The 27,814-nt window shown below is 31.8% G+C and overlaps 1 protein-coding gene across 2 annotated transcripts; it reads right to left on the bottom strand.

Moving 5' to 3' along the window:
- Window positions 1-272: 272 nt before the first annotated feature.
- On the bottom strand, window positions 273-27,814 carry LOC115880288 (sodium-dependent nutrient amino acid transporter 1-like). Of its 2 annotated transcripts, XM_030897470.1 has the most exons (14): window positions 27,458-27,814; window positions 20,865-21,052; window positions 18,411-18,570; window positions 5,916-6,159; window positions 5,630-5,775; window positions 5,474-5,517; window positions 5,315-5,407; window positions 5,089-5,257; window positions 4,855-4,958; window positions 4,301-4,532; window positions 4,011-4,236; window positions 3,682-3,947; window positions 2,127-2,514; window positions 273-614 (listed from the first exon to the last, which is right to left on the bottom strand). In XM_030897470.1, exons 1-14 carry the CDS (start codon window positions 27,521-27,523, stop codon window positions 325-327), a joined length of 2,616 nt encoding a protein of 871 aa, XP_030753330.1. In that variant the 5' UTR covers window positions 27,524-27,814; the 3' UTR covers window positions 273-324. The 2 variants fall into 2 exon arrangements, with proteins under 2 accessions (XP_030753330.1, XP_030753331.1); XM_030897471.1 differs by lacking the exons at window positions 18,411-18,570; window positions 20,865-21,052; window positions 27,458-27,814 and adding an exon at window positions 11,749-12,097.

Here is a 27,814-nt window from a genome sequence, read left to right as displayed (position 1 = left end):
GAATTCTAACAAAAATTGACAAAATAAAACCACAAAGAAACAAAAAAAATTAGTATAATAAAAACTTATCTATATTTACAATGTATAAATCTATTTTATTTATTTTACATATCTATAAACGCATTTCTTGTTACTTTGTTCTAATTAAGAAGGTACTAGGTATGTAAATATTTCAGTATTTTTTTTTATTCCTTCAACTCTTTCAATTCAGTACAACATCGGTACTACTGATTATTATCATTAAAAGATCTCTCAAAATTTTTCTCTTTTAGTTTTCATCTGGAACTTTGAAAAAATAACTTTCCCATCAAGTTTTTTTTATAGTTATAACTCTGTAACTTCTTCATCTTTACTGTATTTCCTGTAACAAACGTGACCAATATCGTCACCTTCAATGACATAAGGTCCCTTATTCCTGAAAGTACCGTATCCTTCAGAATGGTCGTCACTATCCTGGATTTTTTTCGAAGTTTTTACTGGATAACTCTGACGAACGTGTTCTTCCTGGTACTCCTTAGTGTGGTACTCTGGATAGGTGTTTCTGTTTGAATGGTGATGGTGATTGTACTTTCTGGCAATGTCTTTCTGTAGTGAATTTCTTTCTGGTGATGTATCTAAAAAATATTAATAATAATAATAATAAATGCCTTTATTGTCAAAAAATTTTACAATTTGTAGACAAAGGTAAAGTAAACAAACAAACTAAACAAACAAACAAAAGATAATACAAAACATTATACAAATAATATTGTCAGTCTTATTGTTTAAAATAAACATTTATATAAATGTTTACAATGTCAAAGAATAAAAAAAAATAAAAACAAGTGTTTACAGGATGAAATTCGATTATCAAAATATAATTCATTTACGGCGTAGAAAGCTTTGTCTAGTAAATAACAGTTCAATGCTTTGCGAAATGAAGAAAATTATGTTATGGATTTGATTTCAAATGGCAGGTGATTGTGCATTTTTTTCGAGTTGTATAATATTGAACTTTTAACTAGTTCTGAGCGTGGGGTAGGTAGATAAAGATCTTGCTCCGCGTTCCTGAGTGGATAAGTGTGAGATGGCCTTTCTTGAGAAGCTGATACATGTTTACGTATTAGGCAAACGGATTCAAATATAAATAAGGAAGGAAGAGTCAATATTTTTAATTCTCTAAAAAAGCCCCGGCAATGAGTTCTGCTGTTTAGTCCCAGTGAATATCGAACAGCTCTCTTCTGGAGCTTGAAAATGCGGTCAAATTGAGCCGCACAACACGTACCCCAGAATGGAAGGGCATACCTGAGGTGCGACTCAAAAAGTGCATAATAAACAGTTCTAGCCACTGACAAGTTAAGCTCCTTAGAAACAGACCTTAATGCAAAACAGGCAGAGCTCAATTTTTTCGACAAAGCTTCGATATGTATGTCCCATTTCAGAGAATTGTCCACAACAAGCCCTAAGAATTTTACGGATTTTACGACGTCAATGGTGGTGTTGTCAAGTACAAAAGGCTGCAACGAGTTTTTATACGACAAAGCCTTAGTTTTAGAAATGTTGAGACTCAGGAGGTTCGAATCGCACCAAGATTTAATGGTGATTAAGTCATTTGATATAATCCTATGAAGTGCCGCGATGTCCTTGTTGCTCCAAGTGAAGCTAGTGTCGTCCGCAAAAAGACATATTTTGCCACTGATGTTTATGTTAGCAATGTCGTTAATAAAAAGAAGAAACAAAATAGGGCCTAGTACTGAGCCTTGTGGTACTCCACATTCTATTGGCTTGCTAGAAGACAACGTGGTATCCACCCTCACAAGTTGACTTCTGTTGCTCAGATACGACTTAAACCATTCGAGAGATGTTCCCCTGAACCCATAGTGCTGCAGTTTATTAATTAGGATCTTATGATTTACACAGTCGAACGCCTTAGAAAAATCACAGAAAGTTGTTGCTGTACAATGATGGTTATTTAGGCTGGAGTAAACTTTATTAAGGAGGGAAAACATAGCATCATTTGTGGACTTGTTGCTTAGAAATCGAAACTGATGTTCAGTAAGTATTTTGTACTTAAACAGAAAAGATACCAGCCTTTCTATGATTAAAGTTTATGTTAAATAGTTATTTATGTATCAAGGGTTAATTACCTATATTATTCTTCATTTCACTACTAACATAGTACAACTCATCATAATTTCCTCCATTACTCAATCTATTGTTCTCCTTAATACCATTTCCTTCATTGCTGAGTCTAGGTTTAATCCTGATACTACTGATATTATTATTGCTGGGTCTACCCAAAGAATTCACATCTCTCTGAAAGTAGGCTCCAGCAATTGACATGGCTGTCAATTCTCTAGCTTCTTTCTTAGCCTTCTTCTTGATGGTCCTGGTATAATCTTTGGTACCGCGTCGTTTCAGAGTGAAGTCCCGTTCACCGGTCTGGCTTTTCGTGTTCCACTGGACCCATTCATGACGCAACATGGGATCTTTGGGACCCCAGTTGTGGGATGGTTCCAGAGAAGCTTTCAGTTTCTAATGGGCAAAAAATCTGTTAAATTTGATAACATACAGGGTGGTCCGAACTGTATTCCTGAAACTTTGGCAGCGTATTCTGCAGGTCTTCGTTTCGGAGATACAGGGTGTAGAAGTTTCATTTTTGTTTTGATTTTTTCCAAATTATTTATGAAATAACGTCAATATTTGGATGAAAATTGTTGTTTGGGAGTTGATGAGATGAGAAATTTGATTTTAAAGTCAATATAATATGACTCCTACTTGTAGAGGGCGACATATCTATATATACTCCTATATCTTGGTAAAAATCGCTACAAGTAATGGTTCTTGAGATATTTGTAATCGAAATTATCAATATCTGTCATCATTGATATAAATTAAACATATGTTGACTAAGTTATTAGACTGAAATCATAAATTTGAAATGTTTTTGTGCCAAAAATTCAACAGAAACTCTTTTGTCATCATTTTTTTGTCAGAAAAAATTATGATTAATTTAAAAAAATAAAAATTTCTCAAATTTGTTATTTCAGTCAAATAACTATTTACTCAGCGTGTTTATTTTTTGTCAATAATGACATGTATTTTTCATTCTAAATATCTTGTGAACGGTTGCTCTTCAAAACAGTTTAAACACATGTAGGTGGCGCCCCGTACCAATAGGAGTCATATTGACATCACAATCCCAAATTCCTCATGTCAAAAAACTCCCAGACACCAATTTTCATTGAAATATTGACGTTACTTTATAAATTATATGGAAAAAATGAAAATAAAAAAGAAACTTCTACACCCTGTATCTCCAAAACTAAGCATTTTAGGACATATATTGATACAAACTTTTTTACTCATTTTTATCTGCAGAATATGCTGCCGAATGCCGAAGTTTCCGGAATACAGTTTGGACCACCCTGTAGATAAGAGTAAGTACTGATCACAGTCTATTTATTAGACAGCCTGTCAAGTTAAAATGGTGAATTTCCCGTGATTTTTTTTTCACTCTTCGAGTTATGTCCTTGTTGACTAAGGAATTAGAAGAAAGTGAATTAGGGGATCTACTGATACTTCTATATACAGAAACCCCACACGCACTGGACAATAACTACTCAAAAACTAGATACTCGTATAGTCAACTGGATGTCTAATAAGGAGACTGAAGTACTGGTAATGCTTAGTAAAACTTACGTCTACTGCTGTATATCCATCTTGCTTCCGCATGACAAATACTCCCATGACAAAAACAAACAGGAAAGCTATGAGTACCATGCTCCAGCCGACTGCGTACAACCAAATTGAGTCTTCTTTGTATGTACCTTCGAATGGTAGAGTTACCAAACCCCATACGAAGATGGCAGTAAGGAAAATGGGTATGAACCACCACAAAAACAGCCAGAATTTCGACAAAAGTCGACCCAGAATGAATTCAAAGTCAGATTGAAGTCTTGTAGTACCTAAAGGTTTGAATATATTAACTAGAAGTTTGTATAATTATTTATTTATAAAAAAAATCTTACCATAAAAAGCTACAAAAGCTATAACTTCGATCACTACAGTGACCAAAATCAAGTTTCCCACTACGTAGTGATCTAGTAACCGTACTAATTCAAAGTCGTACCGTAATAGTACCAAAGTTCCGAAGAAAAATCCACAAAATCCGAAAATAAGACTTGTTTGCCATCTTTTTAACCTGATTCCATCATGACCGTATATTGCTTTGAGTAAAGTATAGGTCAGTGTAGCCTAAAATAATGAAAATATATCATTATCACTATTAAAAAAAGTCACAAATAAATAAAGTATGTACCATGCTGACTAGGCCCGAAAACACAAACAGCAAATACAGAGCTATCATCCAGAAGGTGAACTCCGTATTGTTTTTCGCAAGAATTGAGTCATAGATGGACGCAAACAAGTTCACTTCTGTAATTTCTGGATTGGATGATGAAGACAGGTTGACATTTTGAGTTAAAATGCTTGATATAATCACAGTGCCAGTTCCAAAAAGAAGATTCGTTGATATATAACCAAGAGCAGTCCTAAAAATGCATAATGTTCTTTAATGACATGCTTATATCTAAGAGGATGATTATTATAGTCTTATTCTAAGAAAAAAACTTCGTATGAATGTATGTCCTAAACATATTGATAATCTTTTTTTCGTAGAATAGGTTCAAGAACAACCCCCTCAAATATCAGGCTGTCGTTAAGGAACATCCTGTATATTGTTTAAATAATTCATAAAATAGTTAAATTGTTTTTAAAAAAAAACTGTTTAGTCTTTTTTGAAAACAAATATAGTTAATAGACTTTCTAGAAACTTAATATAGTTGATATACAATTGTATAAAATAATTTGTACCATAATGGGTTCACTTTGTTATACATTATCCCAGCGTTGGTAACGAATGATCCAAAGCCTATGTTTGTGGAAAAAAATATTTGTATAGTAGCGTAATACCATATCTAAAATAAATAAAAAAATTTATAAATAAAATGGTTATATTAGCAATAAAATTCAATTTATATCTAAAAGAAAATAGGTACCTCTTATCAATAAACTATAAAATAAATTTAGATATAGGAAAAAAGTTACCTCAGCTTTACCGAGCAAACTCCAATCTACATTTTGAAAAAATATCCACAAAACGGACAATTCCGACTCCAGAAGTATAGATTTTGTCGTCAAAGCTATGTAACATGCCAAAGTTGGGAAAAATAAAACTAACAATGACCTTATATAGCTCTTAGTTCGTTTGATTGATCTATAACAACAATATTAAAGTATTTATATAAAATAACTTATTCATTTTAATACTTACATTAAAGTAACGATTACCCAAATGAAAAACAACACTGCAGTGTATATTCCAAAATATACAGGGTCCTCAAAAGGTCTTTTAATAAAAGTACTCCTAAAATTTTCAAAAAAAAAACATATAAAAGTTTGTTTTAATAAATAAATTAAGAAATGGTACTACCTGAGACACTCCTGTCCATTTTTAGGTGTTGCCGTGTATCCATCCTGAAAAATTATATTAATTAAAGAAGTTCAATTAGTAATTTAACTCCTATTTAGATATATAAACTTATTTCTGTGATATTTGAAGTACATTCAGTAAGTTTTTCGTACTTACTTCGGTTATGACCACGCCATTGTTGCACTCGGCAAAAGGAATAGTACCTTTCAGGACCCAGATAAGGTACATTATGGCAAGACCCATATACAGGGGGTAGTAGATACTTAAAAAACAACCAGCTAGCAACTTAATGTATCCTATACCTACAAAAATAATTGTAACTCAGTACATCTGCAGATAATGCAATTAATGTTAAAACTAGTGATGGGCAAGAGTTTGGTTTTCGTCTCGACCAAAAATCAAAACTTAGCATTCAAATGTCATTTTTTTGGTGTGAAGTTACCTTTAAAAAATGGCACGGCTCTCCAACTCTTAATGAAGCCCTCCTGGGCCATTTGGCCAACGCCCAATTCGAGGAACAGTAAGGGGAGGCCAATTATCACAGTTAATATGGCGTAGATCACCAAAAAGGGTAAGCCTCCATGAACTAGGGTGGCGTTGGGCAGTCTGTAGAGGTTCCCTAGGCCCATTGCAATGGATATGGTACAGATAATGGTAGAAATATGGGAACACCATGTTTGACACGACTAGAAAGGAATAATATTTTTCAAAATTAATAGAGATATAAAGACAATTTTTATTTTACAAAGTATTGTTAATTTGATTTAAAAGATTGTATTTAAATAATAATAATAACAATTTATATTAATATTAATTACTCTACGTATAATTCCAGATCTTAAAGAAACAAGTAAATCTAGAGGTTTGATATAACGGTTACATTTTATTCACATGTTGCAACATTCCATAGAAATATCAACTTGAAAAAATCCGTTTATTGTGCAAGAATAACTCCAATATTTCCTGCAACGCAATATAAAATTTCAAAATAAACTAAAAAACAGTTTTAAATTAAGGTAGGTGTTAATTTTCAATGAGTTTTATAAATTGCTACTTTACCGGCTATTAAGAACATTAATTATTGTTGTTTGTTGTTTTCCTCCCAGCACATTAAACGACATTATTGACTTAAGTACCGTATGATCGAAAAAAAACGGCGTCCAGTTGGCTGGGAAATGAACATCAATGACATTTCCCATATAAATTTACATTTAAAATGACAGCGATCTTCATTCCATAGCCATCGCTGACGTTGTTTTTTCTCGATCATACGGTATAATGACTATAGAATTAAGCTCCGTTCATACATGTCAATCACGTGTGTGTCCCGTTCCGTCAATATATAAATACGAGCCCTAACAGCTATATGTTGGGACAAGGTCTTTTTTTGCAATAAAAATATTAATTTGTTAAGACGACTCAATTTATTTTGTTTATTATTCTAAATTCAAACATCACAATATGATCTAGGCAATTTTACTGTATTTTCATAACTTTGCAAACAAATCACTTTTGATAATAGCTTATTTTGCCAAAATCAAGCCAAATTTGCTGACAACTATATATTGGGACAGCACAACAAGAAATTTGTTTAATACGGAGTTACATCACCTTTCGCCTTAACAACTGCCTGAACTCTTAATGGCATTGTATTTACCAAAGATTGGCACATTTGAGGAGAAAAAAAATTATCCCAAATATCCTGCAGTTTTGTCCGCAAATCAAAAATTGTTCGTTGAGGGTGGTTTCTTAAATATTGCTTCATTTTATGCCACACAGTTTCTATAACATTGAGGTCCGGACTACTTGCAGGATAGGATAGAACTTTTATATTATTATTACCGAACCAATTTTTAGTTGATTTTGCTGAATGGCAATGCTCCATCTTGTTGAAAAATATAGTCTTCGTTTGGAAACAATTCTTGAGCACTAGGCAAAAGTGAGGTCTCAAGTATATGTTGATATTTTTGGGCGTTAACAGTGCCATCTATAAAATGTAATTTGCCCAAATCTCTTGCTGACATGCAACCCCAAACCATAATCCCCTTAGGAAATTAAACAATCCTCTTTAAGCAATCTTTATGAAAGGCTTCTGCTTGATTTCGTATTATTCGTTTTCGATTATCTCCAACGCAAACATCAAATTTAGACTCATCGCTAAATATGACCTTATTCCAATCATTTTGTGTCCACGATAATTTAGATTTTGCCCAATTGTAGCGGTTTTTCTTTGGCCTAAATAAGAATATGTATCAATAATCTTCAGGTAATTGATTATCCACACAAAATAAAGTTTACCTTGTAAAACCCCAGACCGCATTTATGGATATATTTTCGGCAACATTCTCTTGATATATTTAATCCAGTTACAGTATTCCATTTAACTGTTACTTTGCGAAGAGTACTTCTTCTCGCAGACTTGCAAATTTTTACTAAATTTCGTAAATATCTCTGAGATACAACTTTTGGCCTTCCCGAACTTTTACCTTTAACGCCTACACGGGCAGATTCGCCGTATTTTTTTATTATATTAAAGACCGTGGTTTTTGGAATACTTAAATCATCAGAAATTTTTCGAATTGTTTTTCCCGTACTGTATTGACGAATGATAATTTCGCGTAGTTTTTGATTTGTAACTTTTCCACGGACCATTACTTTGGATTAAATTAACAAAATTGAAAATTAAAAAAATTAAAATTACTTACAGTGCAATTACAAAGTATCGAGTCACTTACAAGCTGTCAATGCTAAAGTAAACAGTTTGCGACATTTGTGACGTTTATAGCAAAGCCGCCCATGATATTAATTATTGAAAAATACATGTCTCAACATTTAGTTGTCAGGCAAATTTGTCCTTTTATGAAAAAATCCGCTACTGTAAATATGGATTGATTTACAAATTCATAAAAATATTGTCAAGTTGTTTGGGATATATGGCATTTTGAAAAAGTCATTTTGAAAAACCAGGGCAATAATTCCAAAATATGACCTTGTCCCAACAATATACTTGTTAGGACTCGTAGTTATTTTTTATACAAGACGATAAAATGGTATTTTATGGTGTGGATGCAGCTTTATGTAACTATACCCTCCTCTTTTTTATGGTTCGAGTAGCTTTTTCTTGCTCATTAAGAACAAAAAGCAGCCACAGCTAATGTTCGACAAATTTTAAAATTGAAATTAACTAAAACTATCTGAATCGGAAGACAAATCTTGACTGATATGTATACGCATAGCCATCACCGATGTTGATTGAATAAGACTAAGACAGTACGGCAACTGAAAAATGACTGATATGTGTGAATATAGCTTTAATAAGAATTTTTTTATTGCTTGATCATTTTCTATATAGTAATTATATTGCGGTTTGTATAAAAATACAGCAGCATTTATTTAATTTATTTTTAACAAAGAAAAAATACGTATTAATTGTCTTATTGTTAAATAAAGCATAATCTTGTACAGAAATGAATATAACTTTTAATTTATTTGTTCATGGAGCTACATACAGGGTGAATCTTAAATTAAAACAAGTTCAAATAAAATTTGAATTTCTGGACTTATTTGAAAAACGGTAAAGAGAAAATATGTGTCTTTTTTTTTCGAGATCTACCAGCCCTGTGAAAAAAATTGCACTTATTTAAGACTCGCCCTGTATAATATATATGGCATGGATAAATACACCCACATTTCGTAAGGCTGCTGTATAAGTAATTTGAAAAAATCAACCGTGTGAAATACTCAATCGGTACATAATTTATGGCAATTATATTATTACGAAAATATAATTATTATATCGATCGTAATAATCCTGAACCCTTCACTTTTAAAATTAACACTCACTGAAATCTAATTTAATAAGTATAGATTTCCTGTGTTTCTTACAAAATAATTTTCCAAAAATTAAAAAAATGAAGCTACATTAGGAAACGTTGGCAATTTTAAGTTGCAAGTGATTAAAATTCTTGAAAAATCGTATTAAAATGAACAGAATTTGGTATTTCTACATCAAAATAAATCTAGTAATAGACCGAGAGCTGGCTACATAAACAACCTTATCATCGTTACATGGCTAATTTTTCTTGTGAAGTCTCCTTATGTGTAGCCATTAGGAAATAGTCATGTCTGCCAGCGCGATCCCGGGGCTTAAAGCGGGGGCAGCCAATCGAAAGGGTGTAATTTTAACATTAAAAATATTATAAGGTACACGAGTTATAATTGCCAAAGAGCTTTTATTTATTATTAAAAAACGTGGAAAATTGTAGGCAGACATTTTTCCCGTGGCTAAAATGCCGGCAGACAACGCGAAGGAGGCATGAAATTTTAACAAAAAAAAATAATCGCATACATGCATGCCGATTGGTGGAATGGCAAAAGGGCAGATGAAAAAAATCGTGAGTCAATCAGCTCTAGACACTTATCAAAAGCGCGATATTACTCTACAGGGTGAGTCTTGGATAAGTGCAAATATGTTCAGGGCTGGTATCTCGACAAAAGAAATATATTTTCTCTTTACCGTTTTTCAAATGAGTCCAAAATAACCGTTCAAGTTTGAAAATTTAAAAAGATATTTTTAGAAAGATTTTTGAGTCACATGTTTTTTTCTGTATTTGCATCCATTCTTTTAGTGTCGTAACAAGGTCATAACCATAGAGTAAAGCCTAAGCATGGTAGATTAAAAAATTATACCGTGGGCACTGAACCAAAAGTCGAAAAGTCGACATAATGTCATTCGGCATACATGTGAACCATATTTTTTTTCCAAAATTTCATGCCGTTGTCTGCCGGCATTTTAGCGACAAGAAAAATGTCTGCAAACTCTTTTCACGTAGGTTCATTAAATCAATAAAGCTAGTGTTCGCAATTATAACTCGTGTACCTTATAATATTTTTTAATGCCAAACAATCACCCTTTCGATTGTATTAATGAACCGTTATCATTAATACAATGAAATTTATTTCATTTTATTAATGAACAATACAATGAAATAATTTCATAACCTAATAATCGCTACACATGATCGAGTCTTCACAAGAAAAATTAACCATGATATAACGACTATAAACAGATTTTTTTGTAGCCAGCTCTTCGACTATAAGGTATGTTGATAAAAAAATAAACAGATTTAACAGATTTCAAAGAGTTACATGAAGAAAAGAAATGCTGTACAAAATCTTTACCATGGAGGAAAATCACAAATAAAAACGGTCAACGGTCTCTCAGAGGAAATTTCTATCACTAAAGGGCTCCGACAGGGTTGCTGTATATCCCCAACACTATTTAAAATTTATATTGCCAAGGCCTTACATCTATGGAAAAGAAAATGTAACGGAATGGGTATAGAACTAAATGACATATGCCTATACACCTTGCAATTTGCAGACGACCACGCCATAACTGCAAGCGACAAAGATGACATGGAATATATGGTGCGGAAAATAATTGAAGAATATGCTAAATGGGGTCTCACAGTAAATACAGAAAAAACAAAATACCTTCCAATTGGAGCTAATACAGAAAATCTTATTTTAGAAAATAATATGGAAATTAGGGCATGTGAAGATTACAGGTACCTGGAATCGATATTTACAGGAAATGGAACGGACGATAGAGAAATAAACAACAGAGTACTACAGGCACGAAGAGTTATCAGATGCATAAATGGTATTGGTATGGAGCACTGAAATTACAAAAAACAGAAAATATAATATATACGAGACACTAGTTAAAAGCATATTACTCTATGGATGTGAAACATGGCGACTCACTGAAAGGAACAAAAGGAAATTAGAGACAACAGAAATGGACGCGATTAGAAGAGCAATGAGAATTTCACGGAGGGATAAGATAGAAATGAAGACATTAGACAACAGGTGGGAATAGAGGGAACAATAGTAAATGATATAGAACAAAAACAATTAATATGATACGGCCACGTTCAGAGAATGCACAATGAAAGAATTCCAAAACAAGTCATTCATTGGATACCACCTGGTAAACGAAAGAGAGGACGTCCCAAGAAAACATGGATGGAAGGAATAAGAAGGTCGATGAGCGAGAAAAATCTGACCGAAGATCAATGGGAAAATCGCACAGGGTGGAAGTTAGGCATCGGACAACGTCGTAGGACGTTCTGACCCGAATTTATATATATACATGAAGAAAATTTGAAAAAGAGCATTATGATTAAACTTGTAGGTATTAATTTTTGTATAAAAATGTTCAATTTTTGTTAAAAATTGAATATACGTTGTTTCAAATTCAAGCAACTTACTTTTTTTAGCCTGAAGTACACCCCACATTCAAGTTTCCTTTTCAAAAAACACTTCAACACATAAGTCCAATTATCCAAAGATTCGCATCTTTTCAGGTAAGCCTGAGGACGATAACGCGAAGATACATAACGTACGTAATCCTTATTGTATCTGGACTGATTGTAATAATTATTATGCTTCATGTTATTAAGGTTTCAATAATTAAATTCATTTCCAGACACATTTTTTATAACAATTTTTTTTCAAAATTATTTAAACTAAAATAGTACCTTATAAGGTACTTCAACTAGCACTACTCGCGTTTTAACAGCACTATGATAGGTACTCCGATATTTTTTTCACGGAGTAGTACACAGTACCGGCATTTCGACTAAACTAAGTACTACTGTCTGATTCAACCATATGTCAATTGAATAATTTCGGCTTAACTGATGGGCAGTAGACCGTGAACAACATAGAAGAGGTTTCGTCTACTTAACAATATAGTGCTAGGAATTATTTCGTATATGCCATCATTGACCGTGAAATTAAGTGGAATTAAACCTTAGATTGAACTGAAAACAGTTCAATATAACCAGGAAATTTAAAAATATCAATTTAAAATTTGTTATTATTAAAGTTTTCGTCTTTTTATTAGTAATAAAAAATAAAAATTTTAGATTCATAAAAAAAAATGTAATAGTTTAAAAATTTCTTAGACCATCAAAATACATAGATGGAAAATACCAGTCCGCGTCATGTAACCAACATAACTGGAATCGTTACGTCACTTTTGGGCAGATATATGTATTAGAAAAAGCGTCCGTCAGTTATAAAATACAGGGGCTCATATTCACCTCACAACCTTTCAAGTTTCCTGTACAGGGTGGGTCAAATTCGACGCTTTTAAATGGAAACACCCTTTTCTATAGGAGATAGACGCAAACTAATATCGGTGTCTGGAGCTCAATTTTCATCAAAAACATGATGGTGCAAACCGCACATCAATATCTGTTACCGTTTCGGAGTTGCGGGGTGTTTTTCAAAAATGTGCATTTTTAACAAATCGCTGTAACTTTTTTGCTATGGAAAATTTTGTATTTCTATGAAAACATTTCCAAAGCACATTTTTACGTAGAATTTAATTGTTTAAGTATAATTTTTTTAAAATTAATAATTTAAGAGTTATCAACAGAAAAATTGATTTTTTATATGGGATACCCTGTATATTTTTAATTTATGGAAAAGAATTTAAAATTACCTTTCCAAAAATATAACACACTTGATATTTTGCTCGATTCCTCTTCGAGATATAGAGTATATAAAAATTCGCCCGCTTTAAATAAGTAGGCTTTGAACGGCACCGGCTGTAATGCAAAAAAAAATTTAGCTGTGAGCTTCAATTAAAACGAAAATAATATTTGCTATGAGAGATGCAGAATTTTATAACAATTTAAAATATATTTAACCAACATCAACCCATTTAAACTATATCTCATAACAATAAAAATAAATAGCAAACCAGGACATGAGATTTTGCTACAGGTGTTCGACATATCGACCGTCTTCTGTTATGGACAGACGGGGCAGTTTTTGAACATTTCTTGCAGAATTCATTAACTCAGTGGGGGTGCAAGATACCCTCTCATAACTGCTAAGTATTTCTAATTCTTGTCTAGATTATACAGAAGAATAAGGAACCTTTATTCTTCCCGCAAATATATCCATAGGGGATTAGATCCATGGGCACTAAGTCAGAGCGGCCTTGACGGCCAACAGCTGGGTTCTTGGTCAGCTATTCAATTATTCTTGAAATTGGCTGCAGAAATTTGCTGATAACTTCAGCGTTCAGAGGCGGTGCGTCGTCTTACTGGAAAATATGTTTTCCGAGGTTCCCTTAAGGGCATATCATCAATGAGGGGGTCCAAAAGCCTACTAGTTAAAAGTGGCGAACTTTTAAAAATCTGTATTTCGAAGGGATTATAACAAAATATCAAGTGTGCTATATTTTTGGAAAGGTAATTTTAAATTCTTTTCAGCTAATTAAAAATATACAGGGTGTCCCATATAAAAAATCAAATTTTCTGTTGATAATTCTTAAATTATTAATTTTAAAAAAAATATACTTAAACCATTAAATTGTACGTAAAAAGGTGCTTTGGAAATGTTTGCTAGGGATTTGTTAAAAATGCATATTTTTGAAAAACACACCGTAACTCCGAAACGGTAACAGATATCGATATGCGGTTTTCACCATCATATTTTTGACAAAAATTGAGCTCCAGACACCGATATTAGTTTTTGTCTATCTCCTACAGAAAAGGTTGTTTCCATTTAAAAGCGTCGAATTTGATCCACCCTGTACAAAAATGAATTAGATGTTTTAGTACACCCTGTATATGTAAATAAATTTCGAAAAATCTCTTGACACACTTTACCTGACCTACGCAACATATCAATTTGCAATATAATGCGTTGAAATTGTTTTCAAGACCAGTTTTTGGATTTCTGTTTTGCGTCATAATCTTATTAAATGCTTTATAATATTATGTACGATTATTTTCCGAATAACAAATCTATTTTGTCTATTTTGAATAGCTAGTAAAGGTGGTTTTCACTGATGGTAAATTATTTAGACCATGACAAAAAGCGATTTAAAAGAATCTCTTTAACCTAGTAGGTATTAGTGAAAATAACAAATTAGGAATTTCTTATGCGCAAACTATATTATTTGTTAGGGTTTTTTATTTTTATTTTTATTATTAATTTTGAGTGTTGAATTTGAAAATTAAGTATAATACATTTATGCAGTTATTGTTAAACAATCATAGAAATGTATTTTAGACAAAACAATATTATATAGAGTAATTGTATGGTCTCATCTCTGTTAGTCCTCGAATAAAAGCAACAAAAACATTAAAAACTTATATTGAATTTATTAAAAATTAAGAATTAATTAATTAAAAGGTTAAAATTCGTTCTGCAAATGTGATTCTTGACCAAGGATATCCCTGAAATAGTTTTTCGGTATATCTAGCTATCTCTTGGGTAAATTTAAAAAATATTTTTTTCGTATAATTTCTTCTCATACGTTGTAGGTCTGGTTAGAGATAATTACCAAGCCTGTTAAAATTTCTTAATTACACTGAGTAATTTAAAATAAAAACGGAGATAATCTAAACCAAGAATTATATACCGGGTGCGTCGGAAAAGTAGCTCACCCCTATAACTGTAACTTTTATTTTTTCAGATAAAAAAACGAGATTTGATATGTTAGTACATGACATAAATTAGAATTGATTGACGTATTCAATTGTTTTTGGTCACTTCTTGTTTTACCGGAAATGACTACAACTTTTGATTTTTAAATGGCACCCTCGGTATATTTTTACTTTATTCGATAGAAAATGACACTATGAATAGAATGACATATTATATATCAGCTTTTGACATTTTAAATTTCAATCTTGAGTGCCATAGCTATGTTAAAAACACTAATTTTTAATCAAGGAGCTTTGGAAAAATAAATTTGATCGTCTAATGTTTTTTGTGTCTTGTCCTGAATGGTTAAAAGATGCTCAAATCGCGTATTTTTAATTATATCTCAATTTTTTCAAATGGAACGATGGTGGCTCATTAGCATATTTGGAAAAATCAGTTTTTTACGAATAATTTGATACCACAAACTTGGTATTTCAAGTCAAATTTTCGTTACAAACCGCAAATTATAATTTCAAATAAACCATATGCGAAAATGACAAAAGTTGACATATAATATGTCATTCTATTCGAAGTGTCATTTTCTATCGAATAAAGTAAAAGATACCGAGGGTATCTTTTAAAAATCAAAAGTTGTAGTCGTTACCGGTGAAACAGGAAGTGACCGAAAACAACTGAGTACGTCAATGAATCCTAATTTATGTCAAATACTAACAAACCAAATCTCGTTTTTTTATCTGAAAAAATAAAAAAGTCATAGGGGGTGAGTATATACAGTGGTGGCCAAAAGTATGGAAACTTTTTACTTTTTAAAATATCACAGAAAATATTGCTATGCTTAAACTCTCAGGAATATAAATGAACAGCTTATCAGCAAATAAAAATATTCCAAAAATTACACAGCGAAAAAAATCTGTTTAGCAGTTTTTGTAGGAGAACAATAGATTTCTTGTGGCCAAAAGTATGGAAACCATAAATAACTACATTAAAGTTATTTAGTTTAAGCTGATAAACGGTACGATTTGCTTCAGATAAGTATAAACATCATGCCCAAGTCTAAATATTTCTCTACGGATTTAAAAATAAAATAGTTGAATTATACAAGAGCGGTTATAAACAAATTCAAATAAGTAAAAATCTAAACATTTTAAAAGGCACCGTTTCGAAAATAATTCGTAAATTTAATAAAACAAGGGAACGTTTCAACAGCTTTTAAGTCAGGAAGACCAAGAAAGTTGTGCAACAGGACAATAAGTAATGAAGAGAGAATATCAATGGGAGATCAAGAAAAACATCCACAGACATTTCTCGAGAAATGGGTGAAAGGGGAATATCGTTGTCTGCACGCACGGTGAGAAGAAGGTTGGATGACATGGGACTTTTGGAAGAGTTGCGGTGAAGAAACCACTAATATCAAAAGAAAAACAGGATGGCCCTTAAATTTGCTCAAGATCATCTCACCTGGTCTTATCAGAAATGGAACACTGTACTGTTTATCGACGAAAGCAAGTTTCAACTGTTTGGTAGTGACGGGAGACGTTATGTCCGAAGACCAAAAGGTACACGGTACAGCCATAAGTACCAGATGCCCACAGTAAAACATGGGGGTGGGAGTATAAGGGTATGGGGGTGTTTTCCTCACTCAGGTGTTGGTCCTCTTGTTAAAATTGATGGGATAATGGACCGTTTTTTGTACAAAGACATATTGGAGAATAATATGCTGCCTCATGCTGATGAAGAAATGTCACTCAGATGGTTGTTCCAGCAAGACAATGATCCCAAGCACAAATCTCGGTTTGTTCAAAATTGGTTAAATGAACATAATGTTCCACTAATGGATTGGCCATCACAGTCTCCGGATCTTAATCCCATAGAAAATTTATGGGACCATTTGGATAGCAAAATTCGAAGCCATTCTATTTCAAATAAAAATGAATAATTATGGGAAGTGCTAAAAACTGAATGGGCGGCCATTTCCAGTAAAGATTGTACGAGATTGATCGATTCGATGCCACGAAGATGTAGAGAAGTAATTAATTCAAAGGGATATTCCACTAAATATTAGTAATTTTTATATTATCTTGAATTTTAATAAACATTCTTCTTAAGTTTCCATACTTTTGACCAAGAAAATATTCATAATTTTTTATATATTTTTTGATAGCTGTAATTTTTTATTTAAATGTATTAGGTTTTGTAGGAAATTATTTGTAGGTCACGATTATATAAGTCGTTTTATTTCATATTTTAATTTCTCAGCATAAATGACAAATTAAAAAAGTTTCCATACTTTTGGCCACCACTGTATATATCGGCTTGTTATGCCTTTTTTAAGAGTTTTTTAGAACTAATCCTCCTAAAATGTATAGAAATTATATCTCTTATATGACGTCTGATTTCTTGAAAAAGTGGTCCACCCTGTACATTTATCGCAAATACTTAAAACGACATAATTAAATCTGGTTACTGGTTGACTTTGACGACGAAAAAATATCCAGAAAAACCATCGAAATTCAACGTTTTGGTGGAGAAACTGTGTCACAAAAAGCATTTTTGTCTCCATTGAAATCGACCTAGTCTAGTTAAATCTATATGACTTTAATTAGAGAACTTTTTTTGAACGAAATGTTTGTTTATTTATAGAAAGTTTACGCTTGGGAGAGTGACGAATTCATCGTTATATCTATATCTTTAATTTTTAAAGTAAAAAACTTTAGAGCCAGGGGTGTCTCACTATTGGAATTACATGTACATTTTCTTGGCAGTCGCTAACAGTTACTAGCAGTCTTTAAAGTATAAAAAGTTCCCGATCTATTCAACATGTTTATTTTTTTGTCAAAAATGACATGCATTGACTAAATGTCTATTCTAAATATCTTGAAAACGGTTGCTCTTAGCGATTTTTATCAAGAGACATATTTTACGTAAAAAATTACGGAAATATACATTTTTTCACTCAGTAGTTCTATACAAGTACAGACAAAAAGTTATTAGTCTTCAAAGCAATTAAAGCACATGTAGGTGGCGCCCCCTACAAATAGGAGTCATATGGATATCAAAATCAAATTTCTCATGTCAAGAAACCCCCAGACACCAATTTTCATCCAAATATTGACGTTACTTCAGCAATTATCTGGAAAAGATCGAAATAAAAATGAAACTTCTCCACCCTGTATCTCCGAAAGGAATCATTTTAGAACATACATTTATAAGAACTTTTTTACTTATTTTTATTTGCAGAATATGCTGCCGAAGTTTTCGGACCACCCCGTATATTGATATACATATTACTATAGTTGTCTAACTAATATTACACGATATGTTTAAGATTAACTAAAGATGATCGTCAAGAAAATTATAATCACTATTACTTTTTTTCTGACCTTCCCCTATAGGCTTAAGCGTGAACATGGCGCCCACCATGATAAATTTTCTCTGACTCTATATCTCTAGAAAAACTTACTCTTTCCACTTTTTCAGTAACTAATTTGACAGAAGACCCCATTTCGGCAGTGTCCACGTTGGAGTTCAGTTCAGATCCACCAGAGACCGTTTTTAGGGACACGGTACTCATCGTGGGATACTCGTAGTTCGAGGTTTTGGAATTGCTGCCATCGTTCACCCTGAAATTACATTTAGAAACTTAAATAGTTATTAATGATACAAGTTCGATACAAACTTCATTAGTTACACAAGTTTCATTAAAAAGTTCGTATCGAACGTGTATCATTCAAAATTTAATCTACGACGCGACACCAGGGACGATCCAAAGAGATTTGATTTAATTTAAAATATCAGAGATATCCTCATAAAAATTAAAATTCAAAATTATCAGGTGCCCATATTAGTCGACGCCGCGCCGTGGTAACCGTGATTGTTGATTGTTTCTATTTTGACTTTGACAACTCAATTATTGATGTTCAATTTTATGTTAAGCGTTCAGTTTTAGCAAAAAATAATATTAATATGGGTGACTCTGATTCTGAAAGTGTCCCTTCGGATACTGAAGGCATTGCGCAAAATGTTGTCGATTCCCAGTCCCTACTTTTTATTTCTGGGACACCCTGTATATTCGAAAAAATCGAAAACGAAAACATATTTTTCCAGCAAGACAAGGCACCGCCATCAGAATGGTGAAGTTATCAGCAAATTTTTGCAGCCAATTTCGAGAATAATTAAATAGCTAACAAAGATCCCAGGCGTTGGACATCGAGGCCGGCGCGGCGGGCTTATTTCCTATGGATTTTTATTTTTGCGAAAGAATAAAAGTTCTTATTTTTAAATTGCCCATATATAATCTAGGCAGGACTTAGAACTACTCATGCGAGGGTATCTTTCATTCCCACTGAGTTAATTAATTCCGCGAGAAATGTTCAAAAACGGCCCCGTCTGTCCATAACAGAAGACGGTTGACATATCGAACAACCAAAATCTCAAATCTTGGTTTGATATTAATTTTTATTGTTATTAGATATAGTTCAAAATGTGTTGATGTTAAATGTAATTTAAATTGTTATAAAATTCTGCATGCATCTCTCATTGCAAATATTATTCCGCCGTTCAAAGCCCACTTATTCAAAGTGCGAATTTTTACAAACTGAATATCTCGAGAGAAGAGGAATCGAGCAATTTTATCAAGTTAAATTATTTTCAATGAATTAAAAATATACAGGGTGTCCCATATAAAAAATCAAATTTTCTATTCTTCATTTCTAAATTGTTAATTTAAAAAAAATATTCTTAAGCCATTAAATTCTACTTTGTGTGTACTAAAAGGTTCTTTGGAAATGTTTTCATAAAAAAACAAAATTTTCTGTAGCAAAAAAGTTAGTCCGAAAAATCAAGACAAACGTACGAGCAAGCCTATTATTATTTATTTATTATTATATTATTATAACTTGAAAATTGGTGTAAAGGAAAAGGAATCAAGAATAGTAGTAACGAAAAGGTTCTCCTGGCATATTTTAAACATCTTTCAAAACATAGGAAGGCTTCATCACTTTGTATATTATTCCATGCTACGTTCAGTTCTATCAGTGAAGAAAAATACAGATATTAGTAAGTACATCCATTTAATTGCATTTCTAAAAAGAAAATCGGAAGGATTTCGGTCAAAAAATCGAGAATTTTAAGAAAAGAAGACATAACTCGTTTTTTGTTGAAAGCCGATGATAAAACTTATTTACTGACAAAAGTTTCATTGATAGTGGGACTTGCGGGAGCCTGCCGGCGTATCGAGTTGACAAATCTGCCGCTGCAAAATGTTAAAGATGAAGGACAATGCATTCATGTCATTATTCCATTTACGAAAACAAAGATATCACGTGATTTTTTTATAACGAAAGGGAATGTTGAAAGAATAAATATGGTGGAAATGGTTCGAAGATATATGTCTATACGGCCAAGCAACATAGAGCATACTCAATTTTTTGTGGGGTACAGAAATGGAAAATGTATTAAGCAACCCGTTGGCATTAATACTTTAGGGAAAATGCCGTATAAAATAGCATTGTTCCTAAGTCTTCCAAATCCACAACAAAACACTGGACATTGTTTCCGTAGGTCGTCTGCGTCGTTGCTTGCAGATTCAGGAGTGGATTTATTAACTGTTAAAAGACATGGTGGTTGGCGCTCTAACACCGTGGCAGAGAGCTATATAGAAAATTCCAAAGAAAATAAGAAAAAAGTGTCATGTAATTATTTTGGGTAACACATTTCAGGCAATGATGGGTCTTCAACAAGTTCAAGCACTCAGGAAATAGATTTACTTTCTAAAAATTCAACTCACCTGTCTTCGTCTGGAATTAGTTTAACCAATTGTACTGATATTATAATTAATTTTTGTAATTGTTGACATTGTCGTAGATTAATTCAATTTAAACCATTATTTTCTATAAAAAATCGAAAATTCTCTTACGTATAGTCTGGATGAATGTAGTACTCGTATTGGAAGTCCGCCTCGTATCCCTGATTGTCCTGTCCTGTTCCAGGGGAAGTACCGTCAATCGGGAGGTCGTTGTAGTTCCTCATTGCCCTCAAAGATGGCGAATGGGTCAGTAGTTTCGGTTTGTACATAGGTTCCGAGTCTTTCCATTTTTTATCAATCTGCAAAAGAAACAGTGCTATAGAATACAAGAAAATATACTTTGGTACGCCTGATAATCGAGAACCTTTGACCAGTGTGTGAGATGATCAAAATTTTAAAATTCAAAATTGTTCATGATTGAACATCAACAAAAAAATCGTTTACCGCATATAAGGCTCTCTCCAGTAAGTATGATTTCAGAGCTTTGCGAAATGCGGGAAAGAATGAAAACGACTTGATATTCAAAGGCAGATGATTGTACATTATTTTGGCATTGTACAGTATGGAACTTTTAACTAGTTCTGAGCTCGGGGTTGGCAGATAAAGGTCGTGCTCCGCATTCCTAAGTGGATAGTTATGAGATGGCCTTTCGGAAATAGCAGATATGTGCTTGCGGATTAAGCAAACGGATTCAAAAATGAATAAAGAAAGAAGAGTCAGTATTTTGAAATTTTTAAAGAAATTCTGGCAGTGAGTTCTACTGTTCAGTCCCAATAAATATCCAACTGCTCTCTTTTGAAGTCTGAAAATACGATCAAATTTTGTTGCGCAGCAAGTACCCCAGAATGGAAGTGCACAACGAAGATGTGACTCAAAAAGGGCATAATGGGCTATTCTAGAGGTTGATAAGTTAAGTTCCTTCGAAACTGATGTTAGTGCAAAACAGGCAACGTTTAGTTTCTTTGATAGAGCCTCGATGTGAAAATCCAATTTTAACGAGTTGTCTACAACAAGTCCTAAGAATTTCACAGAGTCCACGACGTCAATAGTGGTGTTATTAAGTACAAAATGTTGTATAGTAGCAGATACATAATAATATGACACAACTTTAGTTTTAGATAGGTTGAGGCATAGGAGATTAGAATCACACCAAGATTTAATGGTGCGTAAGTCACTGAATATAGTATTATATAGAGCCGTAACATCTGGGCCGCTCCAAGTGAAACTAGTATAGTCCGCAAAGAGGCAGATTTTACCGCTAATGTCTAGATTTGCAATGTCGTTGATAACCACCAGAAACAAAATAGCGCCAAGTACTGAACCCTTTAAGGGACACAATAAATCTGTAAGGTCGCATTGATAACTTCACCCCCTGTATATATCTAAATATTTTAAACTCACTGTACAATACAAAATCTATGAGAACAATTTAATAGCATTTCTACGTTTTTTTTTTAAATACAAATCAAGGATTCTCTCACGAATTTGCAAATTTCATTGTCCCAAGATAATAAATAAACGTATTCTCTTAAGAGATTCTATGTAAATTATGATACACAGTGGGAAAAATATGTCTAATATGGACGAATATACTATTCTTTACTGATTAGTGCAAATCTACCTCATCTAATATTACTATCATTATTAATTTAAGCAAATAACTTTTTAAAATACAGTATATGCTTGCATCTCTACACGGTTAAAAACAGGTACTACCCGAGCAATTATTACAAGTTACAAAGGCCATAGTACCACACACGCTGAACCTAAGGTCGTTCAATTATTTGTATGCCTGGGTATTATCGACGTGAGGTGAATTTGTAAAGAAACAATTTAATTGAATAAACGGACTTGTTTTTTTTTTCATTACCATGGCTTTCTAACTGTTCATCGATAATTATTATAATATTTTCTAGCTGTATATATCATTTAATTAGTTTAATAAATTCAGTTTTTTCGTGTTGTTCGTTCATGGGAAACTTCGATTTTTCTTTTAACTTTTACTTGTTAAACGTGACTGTATAATAATATCTGTTTTGTATAAATTACAGTCAACTATACAGTAAGATAATACATAATATATAAACTTATTTAACAGACGCCCTGTATAATAGTATGTACTTACAAAATTTTATTTTCAATATATTGCATTGAATAATTGTTATCCTGTTTCTATTTTTAGTGATTGAAACAATCATTTTTTACCTTTATTTCCTACTCACGATGTGGTGTATACATTGTTTTTTTTATTGCATTTTACAGAACATCCTGTAGTGTCTCATACCACCTGTGTTGACGCTTCCTATTATTATTTTTATTAATAATATTCCTAATATAAACAATCATTTTATTAATAATGATTTTTCCATGGTTTCTGTATGGCTGATTTTTTTTTACATGACCATGAAATGTACAGGTATAATCAACATAATCATGGCATTATTATTACGTGGATTGTAGAAAAAAAAAGGTAAAATCTATAGAAAAAAGGTTCATCATTAAAAATTATAAAAATTAATTAATTATATTTGTTTTCCTTTTTTTTTGTAAATTATTTTTATTTTTTTATTATATCTAGATAATTTAATTAATAATTTGCTTACCTCGTATTTTTTAAACATACTCTAACAGCTATACCTACTTGTTAATCAAATAATTGAGAATTGGATATATTTTAAGTGCAAATCAAAGGTGTGTCTTGCTTTTTTTGATCATTTAATTCTGTCATTGCAATTATCTGTATTTACAATTCTCAAATTGTAAAAAGATTAGAATTTGTTTTTGTATCGGAAAAAATAGTATATTGTTTTATTAGGAATACAAAAAGTCATTTTTACTCCGAATAGAACATGCAATTTTTTTCAAACGCCACAATTAATTTTTTCAACAATTTCAAACGTTACAAATAATATAAAAAGATTTAAAAGTCGTACCTTGTTTGTAAGGAAGGAACATAATGATATCCATAATAAGGTAATTATATATTGAGCAACTATGGTTACGGCTCGTTGAATTTGACACTTTAGGTCAGTTTCAAAATATATTTTCATACTTTTATACCTAGGCGTTAAAATGACGTTTTTATATTGTCAATCACGTCGCAAAAATTAATACTTTTGTGACGTTTGAAAAAAAAACATTTGTATTTTGATCACACATACGTTTATGACTCAAGAGCCAATAATAGTCCCCTATATACCAGTAGTCCTGAAGAACTACAAGAACAAATTAATAAACTAAATACAGCCAGAAATATGATAAAATTTTATCCATGAAATTTCATCCAAAAATGACAGAACCTTGATAAAATATTATTAAATTTTATAAACAATTGTACAGGGGATTAAAAGAATAATTATTTTGTGCCTGAGGTCATGACCAACAATAAACTATTAAATGAAAAACGTTTTTAGACCATCCTGTATAATGACGATAAAATTTTAAGTGCCCTGTTACATTCTTCACGAGGTGTAAGTACTTAGAAGAGCATTAAAAGTTGAAGGCCGACCACAAAGAGAAGCAACAAGATAGAGAAACAATGTTTTTGTAACATCATCATTCATCACACCTTATGGGTAAACCTGTATTTACAATGGGAATTACCTCAGCAAATTGTAATAGGATTAATCCTCATATTAATTTAATTAAGTATATTTTAATAAATTTTAGTAACATTTTTTTAAAACTGTTTATAATTTCTATGTATATTGTAATGACGTGATCGTCATTCAATGATTACAGTGTATGTGTTTTAAGAAATTGAACAAATATTTTCAGTGAGATGTGAAGAATAAATAAAAATGACTGATCTATTTTTCTTCTGCTATCTTTGTTTTATACTACCTGTATGATCTTAATTACAAATATTTATAGTACACTTAAGTATTGCGTTGTTAGTTGTTAGTAACATGTATTTATACTGTAAAGTCAGACATCAAACAGAGATATACAGGGTGGTCCGAAGCAGCATATTCTGCAGATAAAAATAAGAAAAAAGGTCGTATAAATATATGTCCTAAAATGCTTAGATTCGGAGATGAAACGAACGATTCGAAGTGAAACTTCTACACCCTGTATCTTAGACTCCCTGTATACGAACTTTTTTACTTATTTTTATCTTGCTGCCGAAGTTTCCGGAATACAGTTCGGACCACCCTGTATATCATTGCAGTTGTATTGTTCCTAGGAAAAATTTAAGACCGCAAAAGATTACATACATGTATAAGTTGCTAAATAATATCATGTTTTGTATTTTCTTAATTCTGAATCATTTTGAAAGCACTTCAGATATTCAAGAAGCATTTTTTCAAGTAAGGCATTTTAAAATTTGGTGCAAAAAGGGAATATGATTTATCGTATAAAAAAACTAGTTGATAATGATCTTTTAAAAATAAGAAATGTATGTCAAATTAATATATTACTTAGGTTAAATTAAATTAATTTAAATATATTGGTAAACCCAATAAAAAATCAATATTAACAGCTAGGTACTACATATATTTCTGCAATATATTTCATATAATATGGACTAATTCGATAAACTAATACAGTTATGTCGAGACCCATTGCTACACTGCGCCAATTATTATTGCTATTATTAATCAACCATTTATTAATATATGGCGGTACTGGTAGTACTACTCCGGCCAAATAGGCCTTGGGAGGTCCAGTTTTGTAATTTTTTTGACGTGTGTGTTAGGGGAATTTTGCAACATGTACGTGCATAAACGTTATTTTCAATTAAGGCAATCGAAGCACGCGTAGGTACTTATTAGTACCGGGGAGATCGTTTAAAAAACCATTAGAAAGTACACATATTTCCTTAAATTTTTGTTGAATGTTGTTTTATTTTTATTTTGTTAACTACCGCATACGAAGGAAGTGATTGTCTGGAGGTAATATTAGAATAAATTGTTTTGATTTAATTTTCTAAGAAATTGTATTGTGTTTTATGTTTTTTCTACTCCTAATATTTTTTTTTTTTTACCACCTCATTATACATGGGTACTTGAACAATTAAAGAAAGAAATTTAAAAATCCCAGAGAAAATTGTCAAGATTAGCCATCTTGTAATAGACTAATAGACCTATTAGCACAGCAAAAAAATCCGTTTAAAATAAAAACCACAATTATTGCTTTATTTCTCCTGGTTTATTTATACTAATTTAACAATTTTATGTAAAATAGCAAAGAAAGTTTATAAAAAATGCCTTAGTTTAGTAACTGCAAAAGCCAGAAAAAATAAATTAAATAGAACTATGTAGTTATCAGGATTTTTATTGAAAAATTAAGACAATAAGAATGTTAATAGAGATAATATTTTTTATATATTATTATATATTGAAATCAATGCATTCATTTATCAAAATTCACGATAATGATAATAGTAAAGGTTTAGATAAAATTCTTTATTCTTAATAATTCCAAAATTAAAAAGGGAGCATTAATTTAAACTATATATGTTACAGACAAATATATAAAACCGGACCTTAACAGTATAATGGCAGTTACATACCGGCCGTTATATCATAGGTCCAAAAAAACGGCGTTATAGTAGGCTTGGGAATAAAGGTCGCCGTCATTTAGGACTAAAAATGTCTAGATTTATTAATGGCGATTTCTCAATTACATAAATTAGTTAGTAGCGACAGTAATTAGACGTAAAATGCAGGAAGTTTGTGGGAAAGACAAACAAATCTATGTTAATTCGCTTGATCTGATACAGTTTTCATTCTGCAATAGTTGCACCAGTTTAACTATGTTAAATAAATATAATTAATACAAGATTGCGATAAACTACTTATCATAAAAAAATATCTGGAAGAAATGTATGTATTACCAATATTTATTTGCAATCCTAAAATAATAAGATTCTTTTTTTAACTTTCGGAATGATTTATTATCATATTATATACTTATAGGTATGTAAATTAAGTTTTATTAGACCTAAACTATCCTTTAGTTTGTAATATTTTGTACAATCATAGATAAGGATCGGGATTATTTTTTAAATTCTTGAAATATCAAAAATTATTTGTAATTATTAGTCAGCGATAGGAAAAATAAATATGAGTTTATAAGATATATGAACGTGTAAACAATTATATACACATTAATACTGACTATGTAAACAATTATGTTCTGTTTGACGTTAGGTACCTATATAAAATGGATTTAATCATTTTTAAATTAGACTTTAACGCTAGTAATTATTTAATATAAATTTTTGGACACTCTGTTTAAAGCAGTATAATTTTTATTATTGCAACACAATATATAATTAATAAATAATGTTCAGTAAATATTTAGTATTAAAAACTTTGATACCCTTGGACATATGAAGCCTTAAATTTTTACTGCAGCCTCACAAAATTGAAAATATTTCAAAAACGGTAGTGTGATAAACCTTAATCAAATCTACCTTTATTTCAATCGTTGAATCTAAAAATAGAATAATATACAGGGTGTTTCGTTTAAAAAAAATACAACTATAATATTTTTTACTTATTTGGGACACTCTGTATCTGTAATATTTTTAAATTGTAGCCCTTCAACAAACGCAAAACTTACAATTTGTAAAAATCTAATCGTTTAGCTACAATACTCCCTCTAGTATGTGGTGAACAACCCTGTCCCTGCATAGGTAGTTTGTAGCAATTTTTACTTATTGTTTTTTAATTTAAAAATGAAAAAAAATATATTACCGATTGTGAATCACTTCTTTTGACACTATTTCCCCACTTTTCTGTCATGATTCTTCTTTTTTCCATAAATCCGATCAATTTCTGTTACTATTTACATCATGAAGAACTCTTTCCGGTCCTATCGCAAATCACAGTCAATCTGTGCCGGCATTTACCGGCTAAATACCGAGTTATCACCGTTTTCTTCTCGTTTTCTCTCGCACCGACCGATAATTACGACGTTTCGAGTGATTTTCGAAGAATCCCGTCGTCAGGATCGAGTACAGGCGCCGCGTATCGCTTGGGAATAACGAAACGAGCGAATGGCGATAGTGCGTTTGACAAAACTTATCAGTTTTACCTGGCCGGGCAGGTGTA

Source organism: Sitophilus oryzae, unplaced genomic scaffold (assembly GCF_002938485.1).
Source record: "Sitophilus oryzae breed Bouriz unplaced genomic scaffold, Soryzae_2.0 scaffold_1621_pilon_pilon, whole genome shotgun sequence".
NCBI lineage: Eukaryota > Metazoa > Arthropoda > Insecta > Coleoptera > Curculionidae > Sitophilus > Sitophilus oryzae.
The sequence above is the reverse complement of the archived record's forward strand: the minus strand, read 5'-3'. Positions and strand labels throughout refer to the sequence as shown.